The sequence below is a fragment of the Aquila chrysaetos genome, chromosome 17 (assembly GCF_900496995.4).
Source record: "Aquila chrysaetos chrysaetos chromosome 17, bAquChr1.4, whole genome shotgun sequence".
Taxonomy (NCBI): Eukaryota; Metazoa; Chordata; class Aves; order Accipitriformes; family Accipitridae; genus Aquila; species Aquila chrysaetos.
The window spans coordinates 8,099,328-8,118,353 of record NC_044020.1 but is presented as its reverse complement, the minus strand read 5'-3'; the positions used below and the strand labels follow the sequence as shown (position 1 = coordinate 8,118,353).

Below are 19,026 nucleotides of genomic sequence, written 5' to 3'. Positions count from 1 at the left end.
TTGCGGGGTGGGGCGTGTGTGTGTACACTAACAGCACTAGTAGTAAAGAGTCTTCATCTCACTTCACAGGACAGGCACAAAGCATCTATTTATTGAATGATAAGAAAGGGAATGTCCTTGAGAAATTTGCCATTTGTCTATACAAATCATAGCTCTTACACTGTTCAGTTGCAATTTTTAATAATGGAAATGATTTGGAGAAACAATCAACATCAAATGCAGCTCACAGGAAATGACAGATTCCAAAGGTTTATTTTTCTTTCCTACCCAATCCAACATCAAACACTTGCTTTCATTTTACTTGCTAAAAAGGGGAGAAAAAAAATACATAAAATTAATAAAAGGCACATGAAAACCAACAGAAATGGATACAGGGGAAAATAATATGCATTTGGATATGTCCAAAAGGTCTCGCCTCTGACAGGCAATCCCCATGACTGCTTTGAGAGTGGACTGATGCTGTCCTAATAAACTGAAATGAGTAGATATGCTTTTTAAATGCATTGTCTAGATTTCACAAAAAGTTACTTACATATTCTTTATTTAGTTGGTTCATTTAGACCTAGCTTTAAAAGGAGGACAGCTATTGCCTGGAGCCTTAGGACTAAATATTGCCATGTTAAAAGAGCTTTTATGTCATGTATTTAAATTCTTGCATGGATTGGATGACTGTACTGTGTGACGCCCTCAGACATAATGTTCAACAGTCATGATTTGGCAATCCCTGAATGACTATGTACACAAATGTAATCTCTGAAATGGCCACGAGATAAGAGTTAGCAAGTTGAATTGTAGATCTAATGGTGGCTTCTCCAACTACACAGCTAGTTCTGCAGAGTTTTGTTTTTCTGTCCTTTTGACTTGTGCATGTAAAGGCCAGCAGCTGGAGCTTATAACTCTTACTTGTAGCAAGGAGGATAATAATGCTATTGAGTTAAGTCCCCAGGAAAAGGGGGGGATCCCATTAAGGAATCATTACACTCCCATTTTCTTGACCGCTGTTAGCCAAAGTTAATCCAACTGTAGCTGAATCAAAGTTTTCCTTTTAAGTCTAAAGCAGTTTCAGTGAAGTGTTTTGCTTAGTAATTGTTGTAATTCCAACCATTTGAAGGCCTAAGTGGCGCTCTGGCCTCTGTGCAGGGGATTGAACTTCACCGACAAGGGAAGATTAAGTAAGTTGCTTTGTCCACTTCCTTATTAAACTTTGGTTATTTTTTTTCCCCAGTCTTTTACAGAATATCATATAGATATTTTAAATGGCATAAAGACATAAGCATTTAAAGAAGCAGATAATGATTAATATGTTGCTTTTCTGAAAACCCTAGGGTTAACTGTTCTGTGCACCTTGTGGAAACTTTAGATGATGTGACCCAATGAAGTGTGTGTGTTTGTGTCTATATGTATGTAATACATGTGTGTTTGTGTATATGGTTTTTTTAGAGTCTGGTTCTGAAGCCCACCTAAACCAGTTTGATCAAATATCTGTCTTGCTCTAGGCTCCTAAAGAATGTGGATTATTTGAGCCTATGATCTTCTGGTTTTTACAGGTAAGACTGCAGAATAATAGGCAGGGTGATGTGGGCACACTGCATGCGTGACATGAGAAGTACCATGCTGGTATAGCTGAATCGACTAGAATCACAGAACTGCTTACCACCCCCTGTAATTAAACTAGTGCAACTTGTGCATGGGAGAATATCTGAATTTAAACTTCCCCCTCAATCTTTGTGCTTAGTGTTTTGGCTGATTGCTTTATAGGAAACACTAGCCACAATGGCTTAGCTGACAGACTGATGCAGTTGGGGCTTTTTGACTTGAATTTGTTGGAGAAAAGGCTCTAGTAGTTCAAGGTATTACTTCTATCTGCTGTCCTCTCTCTTTACAGCACAGGCAGAACAGAATATGTGCCTGTGAAGCAGCAACTTCAAGTCAGGACTGGAGACACCAGTAAAGAGGGGCTTGTGCTAGCTGAAGCTAACGTGCTGGCATGAGGGAGCTAGGCTTAGGGCAGGCCTTCTCGTTTGTTCTTTTATGAGAAACGAGCTTTAGGCAACTGCGATGACAGTGCTTAAAGCTGCTGCAACAGCACATTCCTGTGCTTGCCTGTCAGGCCTTCTTTTGGGTTATGAACCTAAATCTCAGGAGGATTTGGTTTGGATTCTGGCTGAATCATAACCTCCTAGTTTCTAAAGAGCATTTAGATACCCAGGAGCGGTACTACAAACCTGCAGTGCCCTGCCCTTGGTCTCGATGGGCAGCGTGAACGCAGAGATTGCACACACGACGCACACAGATGAGAAAAGACACAGGGCCCCAGTGAAAGACGCGCTCATAAGAACCTGCGGGGAAATGAACGGTTCAAACATCAGCCCAGTGGTATGGGATGGCTGGCAGTTAATTAGTAATTAAAGAGTGGACAAAGGGTCACAAACACCTGTGAGCCTCAACAGTAGAAAATTGTGTATCTGTGAGCTTTCAGAAAGTAACTTACTAGCAAGCTGAAGCTCTGGGAAGGGAATTTTGCGGATCTGCATCTGGCAAAGACCACCTAAGTACAAGTACTCTGTATAAAACATCAGATAAAGAACTAAGGAGTTGGAGAGGGAACTGAATACTTTTTTTTTTTTTTTTTTTTTTTTGTGAACTTCAGGGACATTTCTCTGTATATTTGATAGCAATGATCAGCACAGTGTTTACCAACATTATCAAGAGTGCTCTTACTTGTGATATAAATGGGGCCACCATAGCTCCAACACGGCACAATGACCCACTTGTTCCCATCCCCAGGGCTCGCATTGTGGTGGGATAAACCTAAAACAGACCAGAAAGAAATCGGATTAATGCAACAATGATCTGTGATATGTGTCTTTATTTTTTTTTTTTAATTATTTTTCTTCAGAGACACCCATTATATTATCAAGGGCAGCTAGTGGGCTAAGATATAAAAAGAAAGAAAGGCTCCTCTGGGTCTCTTTTGTGCCATTACAAATCTGCCACTTTTTGCCCCAAGTAAAGTTTTAGGACAAGTCAATCAAAGCTGGATGTGACTCCCCTGCTGTTTGCTCCCTGTCCTGTGTCTCTTCCCCCCCACCACCCCCCTTTCTCCCAGTTGGGCTGGGCAGCGCACATCAAAGTCACGGAAAGAAGATAGGCTGGGTGCTAAAGGAAGAATTCAATTTATATTACCAGGCCCTGTATCTGGAAAGCAGGAAGAAAGGATATTGTCTGCAGCCTTCAAGACTGCCTATTTATTTGTATCAACAGCACTTTTGTTTAGGAGGAAAAAGAAAAACAGATCCCAATAAGAAACGTCCAGGCTTAGAAGAATGTCTTTTGTGTATTTTCTTTTTCATGTCTCCCAAACACCTGTGCCAATAAAACACTTACGGATGTCTTTTGCTTAACTTTAGTTAAGTCCTGTTAATATCAATAGATTTTAGCAAGTACACCCATGTAAGCCTTTGCTTAAATACTTTAACTGGGCCAAGCCAATGGAGGTAAGGTAATTCAAGAAAAGTCCAGGCATGTGGCCCGAAAGGGGATTTCCAAGTTTGGTTTTGGCCATTGATTAAATTCTGAGTAGTATTGGGTTTTGATAATGGCCGTTGCAGCAATGGTCTTTACATCAACAGCGTCCAGTTCAGGACTATTAGAAAGCTGGTATTTATTCAAGCCTGGTGCATGCTTAAATAATACAGTGTACTATTAAAAGAACTATCAGGCCAACACAGGGAGCTACTTCAGTTTGCTTTTTATCACTTTGCTCTAATCTGAAGGGTAATAATACATTTAACTCTACACAATTTTTTAAAAGAGAACAAAAAAAAAAACCCCCCACAATGCATACTTCACTCCCAGAACTCATGGCTCCAAAGTTTTATGAAGGACAAGCTCACTGAAGGATTAAAACTATTTACAGACAAAACACAGTACTTTCCATTAAGTGAAATAAATCATATATTTATAACCTCATATACTACCTTATACTATGACATCAGTCCCTTAAGTAAGTGCTGGAAAAAGTTCCTTTCAGTGGTAGCCTGTTTTCTAATTTTGCAGGGGTTGGTGAGGGGAAAGATTGTGGGGTTTGGAAGATAGTGGTACACAACATCCTCAAAAAATAACATTTTGTAGTAGCTGACCAAGAGGTGGCTCAGTAGGGCATTCCTCTTCCACCTCCTTTTGTCACCTCTCCAACAAATTATCTGATTTCTTCTCTGATCTTGCATATGAAAACAGCATGGCAAGGAAGCCAGAGACACTTTGTTCAGGAAAGATGAGTCTAAAATAAATACGGCAGCATTGCTAGGTATAGGCAAACGGGCTTTCATGCCCCAGAGCAGCTTAACGTACTTTCAGAAGGACCTACCTCTGCTGTGTAAATGTAGATGGTGTTGAAGTTTGCTGAAACCAAGGCACGCAGCATGAAGAGAAACCCAATCATGCCTGTGCTAGAGAGAGAGAGAGAGAGCGCGAGCCGTGTGGAGCAGAGTCAGTTAGTATCACTGAACAGTGATCAGCAGAGACACAGCCTAATATATTCACTGTGCTAAGGCTTTTACCAACTTAGTATAAGGGAAAGCATAAGGAAAAGATGGTCGCTGACAAGTGTAATCTTTCTCTAGTCCAGTGACAAGACATGTTTGACAATGGGCTATTATTGCGTGTTAGGTTTCCTTTTAGAAGCTGGAGGGAATTATCTGAACAGGACGGTAGTGGCTCAGCTGGTGCCTTCAGCGTTACGGTCAAGTCCGACTTCCAGCCTAGCCCTCGCTTTCTGTTCCTCTGTAAAACTGTTGCAAGCAAATATGATGGCCAGGCTCAGTTTCAGGGAAAACTGAAAATAATAATAATAGCAGTACAGAGGCCAATGCCTTACTGAACAACTGTAAGCTTCCTGGTAGGGCCTTATTTAGCTTAATGACTATTTGCAGCCTCCCACTCCAGCTCCCAAGTATTTAGCCAGCCCCCAGGGCCAGTGGCCCACGGGGCAAGCGGCACACCACTGGCGAGCAGCCATCAGGCTACCAGCCAGTTCGGAGCAATCTTCAGCTTGACGCCGTCCTGATTTTCAGTAACCATTAAGCTCTGCCAGCTTGAGAGGGGTCTGTCTTACACATCCTCGCAAATCAACCTGATAATTACAGCACTCGTGGCACCATTTCTCTTGATGCCTTGAGCTCCTCTTGAAGTGCCCACAGCTTTCCCAGGAAGAGGAGGGAACCAGTCAGAGGGTTTTTTCACATGTACAAGAATTACTGGCCTGACCGACTGGTGACCTGAGAATACTCTAGGTACTGCCCTCGGCACTGCACAACCCCCCAAAAAGACCCGCGTGCTGATCCAGACTACCTCGAGGTGCAGATATTAAGGAGAAGAAAGAATAGGGCCGTACATCCCATGGTGATACACAGGCTCAGTCGTCTTCCGAGGAAATTGATGCCGAGAATGTTCAAAGGATTTACTGGCGATAAAAAGGAAAACGTAAAATGTTAGATGACCTAACTGCAACGATTGTCTGTCTTGACAGACCTTACGCAGTGTGCCTCAAAAATACCTCTCTGCAGGCCCAGCACCTACGAAATGCCCTATAAAATGCACAAACGCTATAATTCTCTTCCTGTACCCAAACCCCGTAATTTGCCCCTACGCCCTTTTTTAGTTTGTCCTTCCCCTCAGAGGCTGGCGCCCGTCCTTCCCTGAAATTTCCCTGCTGTCCTACGGCAGGACACCAACGCCTGTCCTGAGCCGCGCAAGGAAGGCGCCCGCTGGGTGAACGCCGCAGGTCTGGGTGGTTTTGCTCCCTCCGGCCACAGCGCAGCCAAAGACCAGGACCCAGCGGCTGCCCCGTTGAGCCCCCCCATGAGCCGGGAGCCAAGCAGACACCTGAGCGCATCCCTGGACTGGTCCCAGCCCGGCTGCGCCTGCAGGATCCAACAACCGGTCGCTTTGTAGCTCAGTTGCTGAGATGTGAACCAGGGAAAAACGTTCACCTCCCAGGGGTGTTACAATACTAGACCCACACGCAGTGCCAGGTTCTTTCAGGTTTCTTTCTGCACTCCCAGGCAGGCTGCACCGGGGAGCATTTTGGTTAGCTGCAGATTCCCTGGGCACTTACCTGTCCATCACTGTAGTACTCAGCACGGGACCTGCTCCTGAGGCCGCCGTCTCTTGGAAAGTAGGGCACTTGTGTGGTGCATTCAACTACATCAATCTGACTATTTGCAATCCTTGCTTATTTATGACTTACCTTCCAAAAACTACACGTCTGGGAATTTGGGAAGCCAGGCTCAGTTCTGGGTAAGTTAGGAGCAATTTCCCCTGGAGTTTAACCAAGACCATTAGTATGTACTAACTGCAAAGGAGGTCCTGGGCTCTGCTGTTGGAAGGACCCATGCTGCCATCAGAAGCTGAATTATTCACCTGGGGAGCAATGCCCTACCTTGGCCCTTGCCACCAGCTCATGGCTTGTGTCCTGGACCTTCATTTGAAGAGCCTGCGCCTGGCACTTGCCAGCAACGCTGAGGACATTTTGACCCCTGGCACATCACGAAGCGCGCGCACAGGTAAAAGCTTTGCAGTGAGTATTGGCTGGCCGCAAGAAGGGAAAGGCAGGGCAGGGAGGGGAGAAGAGGTTACGTGCGATCTCTCCGACCGTGCTGATGATCATGGTGTGGTAGGCGGCGGGCCCAAACGAGCGGCAGTGGCAGGGGCTGTGGCTCTCCTCGGAGTCATCGCCGGAGTCCTGCGCCGGTGGTGCCGCGGAGCCGCAGACGAGGTCCCGCTCCAGTAACTCGGCGCTGGCCAAGATGACGCCGTAATAAGCAAACGCTATGCCAAGCCTGCGGGGGGGGGGAAACGCTGCGGTGAGCGGCAGCAACGATGGAGAAAGCGAGGAAACCGAAATGCAGCAGGTTTTGGGTGCGCTGGGACCCCCGCTGTGTGCACCAGCTCTGCGTGCTGGACCCCCTTAGCCTGAGCCTAGCAGTGACTCGGGTACCCACCAGGTCACTGGTCACCCCACCCCCAGCACACCAGTACCACCTATGTCCATGCGCCGCTCTTCCTCGGGGGACCCCACCTCAGCTCTTAGTTTGTCTTTTTGCTTGTCCCTTAGTGCTGGTTCTTGCTCTGCAGCAGGGGAGAGCGTGCCCCTTCCCTCACGCAGGGCTGTAAGGAAGCGGAGACATTTCTAAACCACCCCTTCCCTGTGGACCAGGGATTCTCAACACCAGGCCCCGATGCTTGTAGCTTTCACGAAGCAACTGTCCAGATTTTTTTCAGTCCTTATCCTTTCTGCCCAGGGATTTTCGAAAGGAGTTTTCATTAACTGGCTGGAGAGGCTCACATCGCACCCTGGCTGGCTGTCCAGAACACAGCACTGGTGATGGCAGCCTGGCTGTGTCATTATCAAGTAATTCAGCACACGCCTAATCATAAGCAGGCCGAGAAGTAATTTTCACTTTTTCATCCCCCCTGGCAGTTTCAGAAACGAGCAGCAGAATCTGGGCTAGGAAACGAGCTGCCTGGGGAGGTGGGGGATGCTTAGGGCACGGGGGGTGAGAATGCAAACCCGAGAACAGGCCAGCGACTCCTGGGAGGACTAAGGGAGAAAGGAGGATTAAAAAACAAAAAGAAAGATATTTCATAATACTCATACAAGTTGAGGGGAAAAAAAAACATTAAAAATTCAAGGCCTGACTCTCTTAGCAACATTTTGGGTCAATGAGTTCCCACGGAGCCATTATTTATACATTTCCATTCCAGACAGCAAAGTCAATGAAACTTATATTACCTTTGCATACAGCTACCAGGAACATTGCGTATGAAACCTGTCTCTCTTCAATCTTAATTTTCCCCGGCCAGTGGCACCGGTAACTGTTAATGAATTTCTGTTGGAGCCCTATTTCACTGATATATTGGCTGGCCTGCAAAGGTGACGCATTTCTCCTCCTCTCCAGAAGAAGGAGTCTACACCAAGAAGGGTCGCGGAGTGGCGGGTGGCGGGCACGTCGCCGGCCAGGTGTGGGCTTCCCCCTGCGGCTCTCGCCTGGCTCCCACCCCACCTCCCCTGAGCTGCCCTGTCCCAAGGAAGGACTCACGGTGCCCTGCACCATCCTGGGTGTCCAGCCTTTTTCTGCCTGTGTTAACACCGACCGACGCAGGGTGCCTGAGGCATGGTCTGAGATCGGGACAAGCCGACAGCGACCCATGCCCACATACTCCCCCTCCAGCTGCCAAGGATCTGCAGCCACCTCCTGAGGCAGAAGCGCTGCCTTGTAATGGCAAAGTCAACGGGAGACTTCTGCTCTCTGCACACATTCAACTGAGAGAATGAGGTGATAGGCAAGAGGAAAAAAAAAAAGCTTTTTTTTACCATATGATCCATATCTGCAAAGTGGTTCTGAAGTATTTGGGGTGGATAAGGTCCTTGAATCTTCCTCTCCTTTCCTGCAAGTTGTTTGAGAGAAATAGAAGGTTTCAAAAAGGCATCTTTTATACAGGGGCCAGTGTTCTGCAGCAGCAGCTGGCACCCCAGGCCCCCCTGCCCTCACCCCAGGCCTGCCGATGACAGACAGACTGACCGACGGTGCAGCACAGCACCCCGTCAGCCCTCCGGAGAGGAAAGCCCCTCTTCCCGAAGGATGCCCACAAGAGGACACGCTGCAAAGGATGGAGGGGAGAAGAGAACACCCTGAGCACTCCCAGCCCACACACAACCTCCCAGCTCCCTGTAATCTGGCCCCAGCATGAACATCATGGTGCTGGAGGGGGACTTGGTTGCTGCTGGGGGGCCAGCACTGCCAGAGCTGCTGGCAGCTCCCGTTGCCCATGTGCTGGGGGGAGAGGACCAGCATCTGCTGCTCTGCCTGTGAAGCAAGTTTGTGGCCACATACGTCTTGCCAGGAGACCTGAGATGCCAGTGAGCAGAGAGGCAAGCAGGCACCGGGGGGCCCTGCCTGCCCCACTGCTCCCCAAGAGCCAGCAGCTGCCCCAGCATCCCACTACTGAGGGGAGACGAGTTCGCATGGACGGTTTGGGTTGCCTTTATTTTTATTTTCCTCATCATTGGTTAAGCCTGAGAGGGTGCACAACTAACAAAAACCCTTCCCACAGCCAATGTGGGTCCATTACATAAATTCAATTAAACTACAGGGAAGCTTTAATCCTAATTAATTCCAATACAATAGCACCATCTTGCATGAATTGCTAAGGACAATGCTTGGTGCCTGTGGGATTGAATAAGCAGCAAAGAGGTCCAGGAAAGGGACTTAAAAGAGCTGGATAATAGTTTTGAAGCCCTGGACAATAGTTTCGCCCAATCTTCCTCTCCTGGGGGTCAAAGGAGCCACCTGAATAAGTCCTCCCACCCTGCAGTCAGCAGGGCCCAGACTGGGGGTAAGGGGGAGCAGCCTGGGGGTGGGCCTGGCCCCCAGCTCCTCTCCTGCCCCACCTGCAACACCCACACGTGCTTTTGGGCATTTCGGTCCAGTAGCGGTCAACTCCTGAGCTGCTCAGCTGCTTACAGGTGGAAATGGTGGTAGCTGTGAAACGGCCTCTCCTGCTTTGACCTTTTTCTGCTGGTCCGTGGCTCCACACTGCACACCTAGGGTGCTGGGACCCCGCGGACGAGCCCGGCCAGGGGCTGGGAGAAGCCTCTGGGAGCAGCGGGTTGACCTCATGGCAGGGACCCTTGCAGCCTGACCGGCCGCAGCGCCGAGAGGGACCCCGAGGGGAAGGTCCCAGGTCTTACAGCACAGGGGACACCCCTGGGGGATGGATGGGCAATAAGGAAGAACGCGCTTCGCAGGGAGCCCTTTTTGTGGTAAAGGAAGCAAATCTTTTCTCGGCACGGTATTTTTCTGAGCGAACACAAAGAACGAAAAAAAAAAAAAGCGGAAAACTCAGGCCAAGATTACCGTCCCTCCAAAAGAAAAATGACATCTTCATAATCACACTCAATAGTTGTTTGGAGAGAAACCAGGTGAGGAGGGGGAAAGAGGCAGAGCGACATGTGCTTGGCGGTCCCGCTCCCTCCCCAACCCCCTGATGCCGGCAGCCCTGCCCGGGACGGAGGGGCCAGGCAGCGCCACGGGCTCGGCTTACCTTGGCGGGCTCCCTCAGCACCCCCTCGGGCATCGCTGCCCCGTTCGTCTTGGCTATCCTCTGCAGCGTGGCCAGGGCAGCCGCCACGTTTCCCGTGGAGATGTTGTACCGCGCCGACTCGGGGATGAACTGAAAGCGGAGGGGTGTCAGAAAGCTTTTCTGCGCCTCTCTGTCCACGCAAACCCTACTCACAGCTTCCCGTCGTGCCCAGGAGCCCGGCCAGGTTAGCACAGGGCTCTGCCTGAGCTGGAGCAGCCTTTTGCCTTTTCTCCTCCGTAGCCATGCCCCGGGGCACCCCTGCATGTCCCAGCTCCCCAGACCCCATGTCGGGGGGCTCACCCTGCCCAACAAACCCATTTCTCGGTCCAGCTCCCAGGGGTCTGCTACTGAGCCGTCTGTGGCAAGCACTCGTGAGAGGTGGAAGCCAAAAAGACACAGGTTTTACAAAAACAACCCTTAATTAATTGAAAGTCTAAAATGGGATGAGGCATGTGTCACTTCAGCAAAAGTCTTGGAAGACTTAACAAGGCCATTGAAAAAAAAAGAAGGCATGGATGAACTTTAGGAGCAAACTCACACATCATTAGCATTTGCAATGTTCACCCACACCTCTGCTCTTTCCAAAATAAAATCACTTTTCATTATATGATGGCTCTATTAAATTATAAACAATTACATCTTTATCACTGAAAAATGAACTAAAGACTCCTTTTTTAAAGGTATGTATGCTGACTGTGTCTTTTTTTTTTCTTCTGGACTAAAAACTTGTGCTACCCATTTTTTTCTGGCAAAAATGATCAGGGAAACCAAACGCCAAAGTTATACAAGTGGATGTTCACAGCAACCTTGGATTTGACTGCTCAGGTAGCACCCCAAATGGACTTGTGCATTCATTCAGCTGCAGGAAGAGCTTTCGCATCTGCATGGCTTGCGCCCGCCACAGCTTAGCACTGCAGTGCCCATGAGCACTGTAATAGGGATTTTCCACGTCACTCTCCACAAATAAGACGGCCCTCGTGTCCAAGGCTGATATTTCTGAAGCATGAGCAAACCTGGGGAAGCCACAGCTGACCCTGACACCCATTTGCTTTGTGAACATTATACTGAGGCTTCTTTTCTCGGCCCTAGCAAATGCAAAGACTGAAGAGGGTACGCTGTGGCCAGCACTAGACCGAAGATATTACTTGTGATTTTTTCTATACCCTGCCTAGCCCGTCTTCCTCTCGATGCCTGGCCCATCACCATGGTCCCTGGGGTGCTGGAGGGATACAGCAGGGCAGCAAAGCCAGAGGCTTTGCAAAAGCAAAGCAAAGCCAAGCCATCTCCCGCAGGGTGACGTCTCCCCAGCAGCTGGTCCGCAGCCCCCCCAGGCCATCAGGACCTTCCCAAGCCCCCTGGGTGCGAGGGCTGCGGTGGTGAAAGGAAGACACAAGGATAGCCCCAGGCTTGCAGGGGGTGGAGGGCAATGCCTCTTGGTGCCTGGAGAGATGCCAGGTCAGTGGCGGTGCGGCGGGGAGCGGGGAGACGAGCTCTTCCTACCTTGAACACCAGGATAAGAAGGATGCCGGGGATGGAGGCAATTCTGATCAGCCACCGCCAGCCGATGGTTGGGTTCACCACCGATGCCAGGCCGATGATTAACAAGGATCCTGCCAACCAAAACACCTTTCCAAGGGAAAGGAAGGGGTTAAAACATGAACACATGGCAACAATTTGTTTATTTTCTCCCCTTCTGGTCTGGTTCCATGGATAGGTGGGGATCTGTGCTGGGGAGCACTGTGGTTCAAACTGAGCCATCCCACGGGTGTCTGAAAAGCTGAGCTTGGGTTGAAGGAAAGAGGGAAAGACAGACAAGGATTTGGGGAGGGACGGCTGAAGATAGTCTTAATTAGCTCCACATGAAAACAGATAACTTGCTGTGGCTACCATTGTACTTAAAGCCACTTCTTTTGTCCTTCCAGTCTCTTCTCTGCTAATGCTCATGCCCATGAATTTTCCTCTTGTCTAAATCTCTGCAGGGGAGCGCCAGATTTACAAGCACCGAAGGCAAAAACGGGCCAGATTTCCGCTGCTGGAAGTTGGTGGATCTCCAGTAGACTCAATGCCAAGTTATACCAATGGAGAATCTGGCCCCCCGATCTGCAAGTACATTCCTCCCCAAAGTTCACTTGTTGCCATTAGGGGATGCATCCTTTTCCAGGGGACCACCCAAGGGACCTCAGCCAACACAAAGCACAAACAAATCTATAAAAGCTGCAGCAAGTTTATGAGTAATCTGTGGGCAGAAATAACAAATTTCTGGGGAGAAATACAAGATCGTTCTTTTTTATAAACCTTTGTGTTTCTGATGACACTTTGGTAATGAAGCCCTGGGATCAAACAGGCAGTAATGAAAAGCAAATTATCCTTGCCACCAAGACCATATACAAACACTTTTGGTTCAACAGTCAGATGAATTTGTGTGCTCAAGGAGGCCTCCGCAGATCATTTGCACATGCAGCAAGTGCCCATTGCAGAAGTAAGCAACAACCCGAGTCACGCTTGCTGTGGTCTTTGCCCAGCAAGCGGGCGCAACCCTCCCAGCACGTCTCAGGCCGAATTTCGGACTATCTATGCTAGCCCTATCCTACACAAAGCTCTGTGCCATCCCTGAGCAGAGACAGGGAGAGGCGCAGATTAGGATCTCATCTGGGAATCACCTTATTAATACACTGTTATTAAACAAGTCCAAAGAGAGGAGGGATGAGCCCAGGCCCGGAGGGGGCCAGTGGTGCTGCTAGCCCCAGGGCTGGCTGGAAAGGGCCATCGGCACTGGCCCCGTTAGAGCAGGCAGCACGGTTACCGACGGGGCATCCGAGAGGCTGAGTGCCAGCCATCAATCGCAGTCCCCATGCAATGTTCGGAGCATCCAATTATTTGAGAAGACATTGCCTCTCTTCTGCAGGCAGCTGCCCGTGTACATCTTTAATAACACAGATGCCGTGCTCCGGGGTGCAGGAGGCAGCACTCGCTTGGACCCAGGTAAGTGTGAATAGTCTGGGAGAAAGGCTGACGTGCTGGAGACCCAGCTTCCAAACAGCAGTGGGACAAGTCTCCCAGGACTCAGAGCTAGAAGAAACAGTAACGTGCTCACTCTTACCTGAGATAAGGGCAACATGTATCCTCGGTATTTGGTGGGCAAAAATTCCGTTTTTATGATAAGCCTAGAGAAAAAGGGGGAAAAAAATGCAGAAATACAGCAACAATGAGAATTTCTATACTAATCAAGTAGCAGTGCAGCTCAGCTCAGTCAGTGCTGGATGTTGCTGCCCGTAGGCAGAGTACCATCCCTCTTCCACCACTGAGCACCCCGAGACAGGGGATCCCTGCTCAATATGCCTTCCACTCAGGCAAGCCCAAATTACATGCAAGGGAGATACACGGCATGAATCCTCTCCAGGCCACGGCTGTAGGATACAGGCAGGTAAACACTGCAGTCTGTGCATCAAGAAACCTATGGGAAGGTCCTGTGGGTTGACTGAGGCATCAGCACAGGCATAGAGTGTGTTTGTAGAAAAGAACAATTTTTAGTGAATCTTTTTTTTTTTCGTTAAATAAAGAAAACAGTCTGTTCCACTTTTTATCAAATGGCTAGACAGCCCTTGGGGGAGGGCCTGGCACTGGCGTCTCCCAAGCTCACAGGTATGACTTGTGCTTCCTTGGCTGGAAAGAGAGAGGGGTGGGGAGACACCCATGCTGGCTCCTTCTATCTCAGCTATTGAAGTGTTTTATAAAATGTGCAATTTCCCTCCGTCCTCATCAGGTTCATTAGCAGCCTCCATGGCCAGGCAATGGGGGCTCTGCTGTGAGGGAGGCAATGCCCGGAGCTTGGCAGATGCGTGACCCAGGCGCAGGGTGCCTTCTCCTCCCAACAGCACCTATCTCCCTCCTGTCCTTCACTTCGGCAAAGGGTCAGCACAACCGGTTTTGGGCTTTCCTGTGTGGGCAGCAACCAGGCTTCGAGGAACCATGGAAGATGCTGAAATGTTGCATTTGTTTCCCTGAGAGAGTTGAAAGAAATAATTTATTCTGCTAGGCTCCTAGTGAAGTGGTTGTTAATATTGTGGATTTCTCCCCCCTCCCTCCATGTCACCCTTTCCGCCCCAACAGGGCAAAAAGTTTCATTTAAGTGGGTATGTTTTACATCAGTTCAAGAAGAATTTGCTAGTTAAGCAGAACTGTTGTGACTTTTTTTACGAGGAAGCAGCCTTTGCTCATCTGTTACCTGTCTAATTGTTTTTATAATATATGTTCTTAATAATCCCTCTGTCACTGGCTTAATGTAAACCAGCTGCCCCCTCTATTCCAGGGCTCAGGAGTCCTTGGGAATTGCAATTTAGGTTGATCGACTGGGATTCAGTAAAGTCACAGCACGGCATTTTGTTTTAAGGCTATGTGGAAATTTGCTCCCCTCTCCACTTCCAGCCCCCGCGGAGGCCCCTTCCCCTCCATCTCCTCCAGGTCACAGCGCAGCCGCGGCTTATCAGGCTCAGTGCAAGGGAAACCAGGCACTCCGCCAGCGTCAGCCAAAATGAGCTGAAGGGCTTTTCTTGCTGTAAGCCCAGGAACTCAGCCCCCTCGGGTCCACGGGTGCCTTCGTTGACCTCCCCACGAGGCACAAGGCGCAGCCTTACCCTTGCGCGTGGCCCGACACGCCACCTCCTACCATGGCCCGCAGGAACACGAACCAGATGTAGGATGGGGCGAACGAGGTCAGCAGGGAGAAATAGGCTGCCCAGAGGAACGAGAGCAGCAGAATCTGCAAAAGGGGAAAAATTAGAGTCACCAAACCACGGGCTCAGCCAGGCGCACGGCTCCTGTGAGGCTCAGGAAAAGGACGTGCAGCCCCCGGCGCTCACTCACCTTCCAGCGGCCATACCTGTCGGCCAGGAGCCCGAGCACTATGCTGAAGACCATGTAGCCAAAAAACACCATCTAAGGGGAATTGAAACACAGCTGTGGAGAGCCCGCTCCCAGCAGCACCGGGCAGCTCTGCCCTTTGAACTGTGGGTGAGTTGAATGTTTTCCGAACAGCAGGATGAACTGCAGTGCCCAGAACCATGAGCGAGGTGCCTTTCAGGGGTTGACTTCCTCCATGTAGGCACTCGGTGCTTCAACCCTCAAAGCTGGGGGTTGGATGGCAAGGACTTCAAAATAAGAATACGGAACTGGGGTCTTGTTTTGGCATTACAGTTCTGGCCACAGATGTGAGCTCGCGTCAGCTCGCTTTCTGGTTTTCTACAGTTGTGGTGGTGTTCTTGCGCCTGAGAGGAGGCCCTAGGAATTTATTTGATCCACTGGGAAATGTACTTTACAAAGCAAGCCCATCGTGGTGCCGCTGACAATGACCACATAGTGGATGACCTGCGTGAGGGGAACACAAAGTCACTCACCGTTGTCACTAAAGCCACCTGCCAGTCTTGAAGCTGCCACTCACATCGGATGAGAGGGGACACAACGGCTATTAGCATGATCTCCATGGCTTCAGCCACCTTTGGGAACGAGTGTGCACGTTAGCAAGAAGGGAAGCCACGAGGAGCCCACAGGGGAAAGTCCCTCAGTCCTACCAAGCCTGCAGCCATGGCAGTCCCACCATGTCAAAACAGCGCTGTGAAGCCATGGGGCCTCCACAGTGGTCTGAGCGCTGTGCCTGATCTGGAAGACGTGAGCGTTTGGAAACGGAGAGAAGGCGAGAAAGGTGCGCCTAGAAAGCAGGTATCTAGGTACACTGTGTATCTAGGAAGGCTGGAAAGACTCAGCCTTTGCAGAGGACACTCTTGCCCAGCTGTGCTAGTGGAAGGTCTTCAACTATCTCTGGAAACCAAGTTGCTTGGTTAGGTACCCTGCTGTGAATTTGGGCAACTAACACAAAGATGACGTCGTAAAACTGGTTTTGATTAAACACTTCATTGCTCCATTGGCTGTTTGCCCCAGCAGCTGGCTTCAGTTAAGAAATGAGCCTATCACACACAGCTAAAGGCTCTTACACCTCAGCTGCAGCGATCCTCATGGATATGGCCCCATCCCATCTTTACCCCAGCCTGGCCTCAGGCTTTTGCCCCAGTTCCCAAACCAGACACACCATTAACACAAGATCCTGCCAGTTAGGAAATTTTTCAGGGAGCCAAGGGTGAGAGGAGGGTAGCCTTCCCACGCCAGATTGCACAGGGTTTGGGTGCCCTGGGGATGGCATGGAAAATGGAGTCAGGAGGCTGAACGTAACCCTCAGGCACTATTGAAGACGTGCCCCACCAGTGCTGCCCAGTGGGATGGTGCGCCAGAGCAGCGGCCAGGCCAGGATGCTCTGGGCCAACCTGCTCAGCTTTGGCTTGAAATAGGTCTGATATCAATTGTGGCCCATATTGATTTTGGCCGAAGACAACAACAGCAGAAATTGTGCTTGAGAAGGTATGTGTCAAAAAAATGGGCTGCAATATGTGCCCATGGTGCTTATGGTTGTTATTGCACGGTAATAAGGAAAATGAGAAAAGTATTTTTTCAGGCCAGTGCAGATGGCTGCAGACACTTACCCCAGTGCTGCCCATGATCAGGAAAAGCATGATGTGGAACCTCCCGAACCCAATGGTTTCCACAGCTTCTTCCACTGTAAATGTCTTCTGCCCTGAACACCAAAGGGAAAGAAAGACAGAGGCAAAAAAACCCCTCAGCAGTCAAATTATACCTCCTTTTTATGAAATGTCAACATCTTTCATGCTACTGTGCGACCACACCAGGAAAAAGGCTGGAAACATCTACCAGTTGTGTGTCCACTGACCAGCTACTGGGCACACTGGTGGCCAGGCATGTCAGGGGGTTACTGGAAGAGCAGCCAGCAAGGAAGAGGCAGGCTGGGCATGGGGGAAGGACAGCCTTCTACTGAGTTACCCCAGCTGCTTCAGAAACCCATGGTTGGGACTGCATCTGGGCAATGGTCTACTCGCTTTCCCTGCCCAAACTGCCGTGAGGCTCGGTCCCTCCGCACCCCTGGGGTACAGGCCTGCTCCCAGCACGGGTGCTGTGAGCTGGGGGCTGCCCCCGGTCCGAGCCCGGCACGATGAGCACAGCCAGGGACCCTGGGCTCAGTTTCATCTCCTAAGCCTTTATTCCTGACTTTCCCCCCGCGTTTCAGGAGCAAACAAAGCATCTCAAGATCAGAGCTGGGATGGCTTTATAAACAGACCTGGCAGAAAGCTTTCAGTATATACGTATACTTTTAAGCTCTTATTTAAGTAAAGTCATAGCTGCATAAATTTTTCTGTCAGGCCATTTATCTCCCAACTAAGTCATCTCAAACCCATCAACATGAGCTCTGAAATGGAACAGAAGTTACTGCAGAAGTTCAGGAGAAAATTCTTTCTTTTTTTGCAGATGCAGAACTTCTCTTTTTATGCTTTTCTACATTTTCTTTCACTTTAAAATGCTTTTGAAATAGAACACATTTTTCTTTAAAAACTGAATTATCTAAAATTAAAGAATCTTCAAATTACAGGTGTAATAAAATGTTTACACAAAGCAGAGGCCTGAGAAAAACCAAGCCAGCCAGCTCTTCCCTCCACCATAGGCAGCAGCCACCAGTTGGGTGTCTGTGATGGGAGAGGGGCAGTATGAAGCTGATGCTTGTGACTCCATGAACAGAGGTTTTAGGCAGCTGGAGTGCCACGACTGGGGACCCTCTCTCTACCCTGGCTAAATGACAACCCAAATTTCTAGTCCTGCCAATAGAAACCCACCTTTTGGGTGTTCTTGTCTCTCTGTGTGGATTTCCTCCAAGCCAATGGCATTTTCTGCCGCTTTAGGTGCGATGGCCATCTCAGCTCCTGCTGGGATCCACCGTCACTGTCAGGCAAGGCTGGGATTTAACCGTGAAACCTCTGGACAGTTAAAAAGCCGACTGAGGAATAAGCCACTGTCGTGGTTTCAGCCCAGCTGGTAACAAAAAGTACCACGCAACCGCTTGCTCGCTGCCCTCCCCTGGCCACGGTGGGATGAGGAGAAAATACAAAGGCAGGCTCGTGGGTCGAGATAAGGACAGGGAGGGATCACTCCCCACTTACGGTCGTGGGCAGAGGACAGGCTCAACTTGGGGAAGAAACAAAATGAATTTAATTTACTACCAATCAAATCAAAACAAGGATATTAGGAAGTAAAACCAAACCTTAGCACACCTTCCCCCCAGCCCTCCCTCCTTCCTGGCTCAACCCCACTCCTGATTTTCTCTACCTCCCCCGCAGTGGGCCAAGACATGACCGGCAGCAGGTTGTCCACGCTGGAGGCAGAAGTCTCTACCCCTTGGGAGCTGGGTTTGCGCGAGCGGTAGAGGTGCTGCGCTCCATCGTTGCTCAGCCTTACGGGAGCACCCGCTGCGGCAGAGCCGGCGGGCAGGAGCAGCCGTGCCGCGGAGCGGGGTGGCCCAGCCTGCTCCCCTAACCCCGGCTGCCCTGGGACGGCGTGGCTGGCGAGACACAAGCACCAAACTCCTCCTCGCCCAGCCCGCACCTTGCCAGCAGAGCGCTTCCCGCTGCAAACCTGATTTTCTGCCTCACCCCCCCCCCGCCGTGCTAATCCCCATCCACTCAGGTCGGCAAGAAACACAGCCATGCGTTCCGGGCCGCGACAGAGGAGAGCTGGCTTCCTCCGCTCATGTTTCTGGTTTCCAATGCTAGATCCCTTGGCCTGATCGCAGCCGCTTTTCTCATTAGACGAGCTCATCTTAATCCCAGGGCACAGATTAAGCACTCTGCTTGCTTTAACCCACAAGCTTTCCTGCCGAGTGCCTGCTCAGACACCGGGGTGGGGGGCTCAACCCGTCCTCAATTTGATGACACGCTCTCCTTTGATCACCTCCTTTCAGGGGTGCTGGACTTGGCCCAGGCAGCATTC

General features: G+C 49.8%; 1 protein-coding gene across 8 annotated transcripts; it reads right to left on the bottom strand.

Moving 5' to 3' along the window:
• Positions 1 to 167: 167 nt before the first annotated feature.
• On the bottom strand, positions 168 to 18,860 carry SVOPL (SVOP like). 8 transcript variants are annotated; one of them, XM_030040687.2, is made up of 16 exons: positions 18,632 to 18,860; positions 17,877 to 18,017; positions 16,677 to 16,768; positions 15,540 to 15,638; positions 15,010 to 15,081; positions 14,781 to 14,905; positions 13,247 to 13,310; positions 11,647 to 11,772; positions 10,108 to 10,236; positions 8,378 to 8,451; positions 6,640 to 6,842; positions 5,353 to 5,464; positions 4,370 to 4,451; positions 2,722 to 2,811; positions 2,226 to 2,339; positions 168 to 304 (listed from the first exon to the last, which is right to left on the bottom strand). In XM_030040687.2, exons 2-16 carry the CDS (start codon positions 17,953 to 17,955, stop codon positions 293 to 295), a joined length of 1,473 nt encoding a protein of 490 aa, XP_029896547.1. In that variant the 5' UTR covers positions 17,956 to 18,017; positions 18,632 to 18,860; the 3' UTR covers positions 168 to 292. The 8 variants fall into 8 exon arrangements, with proteins under 8 accessions (XP_029896547.1, XP_029896553.1, XP_029896554.1 ...); XM_030040693.2 differs by having other exon boundaries at positions 4,370 to 4,446; positions 5,396 to 5,464; XM_030040694.2 differs by having other exon boundaries at positions 14,835 to 14,905.
• Positions 18,861 to 19,026: the final 166 nt, after the last annotated feature.

Excerpts from the sequence above, each read along its gene's own strand:
- SVOPL (XM_030040687.2), bottom strand. The coding sequence starts at position 17,955 with ATGGCCATCGCACCTAAAGCGGCAGAAAATGCCATTGGCTTGGAGGAA. Across the intron at positions 10,237-11,646 it reads TTCTTATCCTGGTGTTCAAG|TTCATCCCCGAGTCGGCGCG; the intron begins GTAGGAAGAGCT and ends CTCCGCTTTCAG. Across the intron at positions 5,465-6,639 it reads CACGGTCGGAGAGATCGCAC|TAAATCCTTTGAACATTCTC; the intron begins GTAACCTCTTCT and ends TTTTATCGCCAG.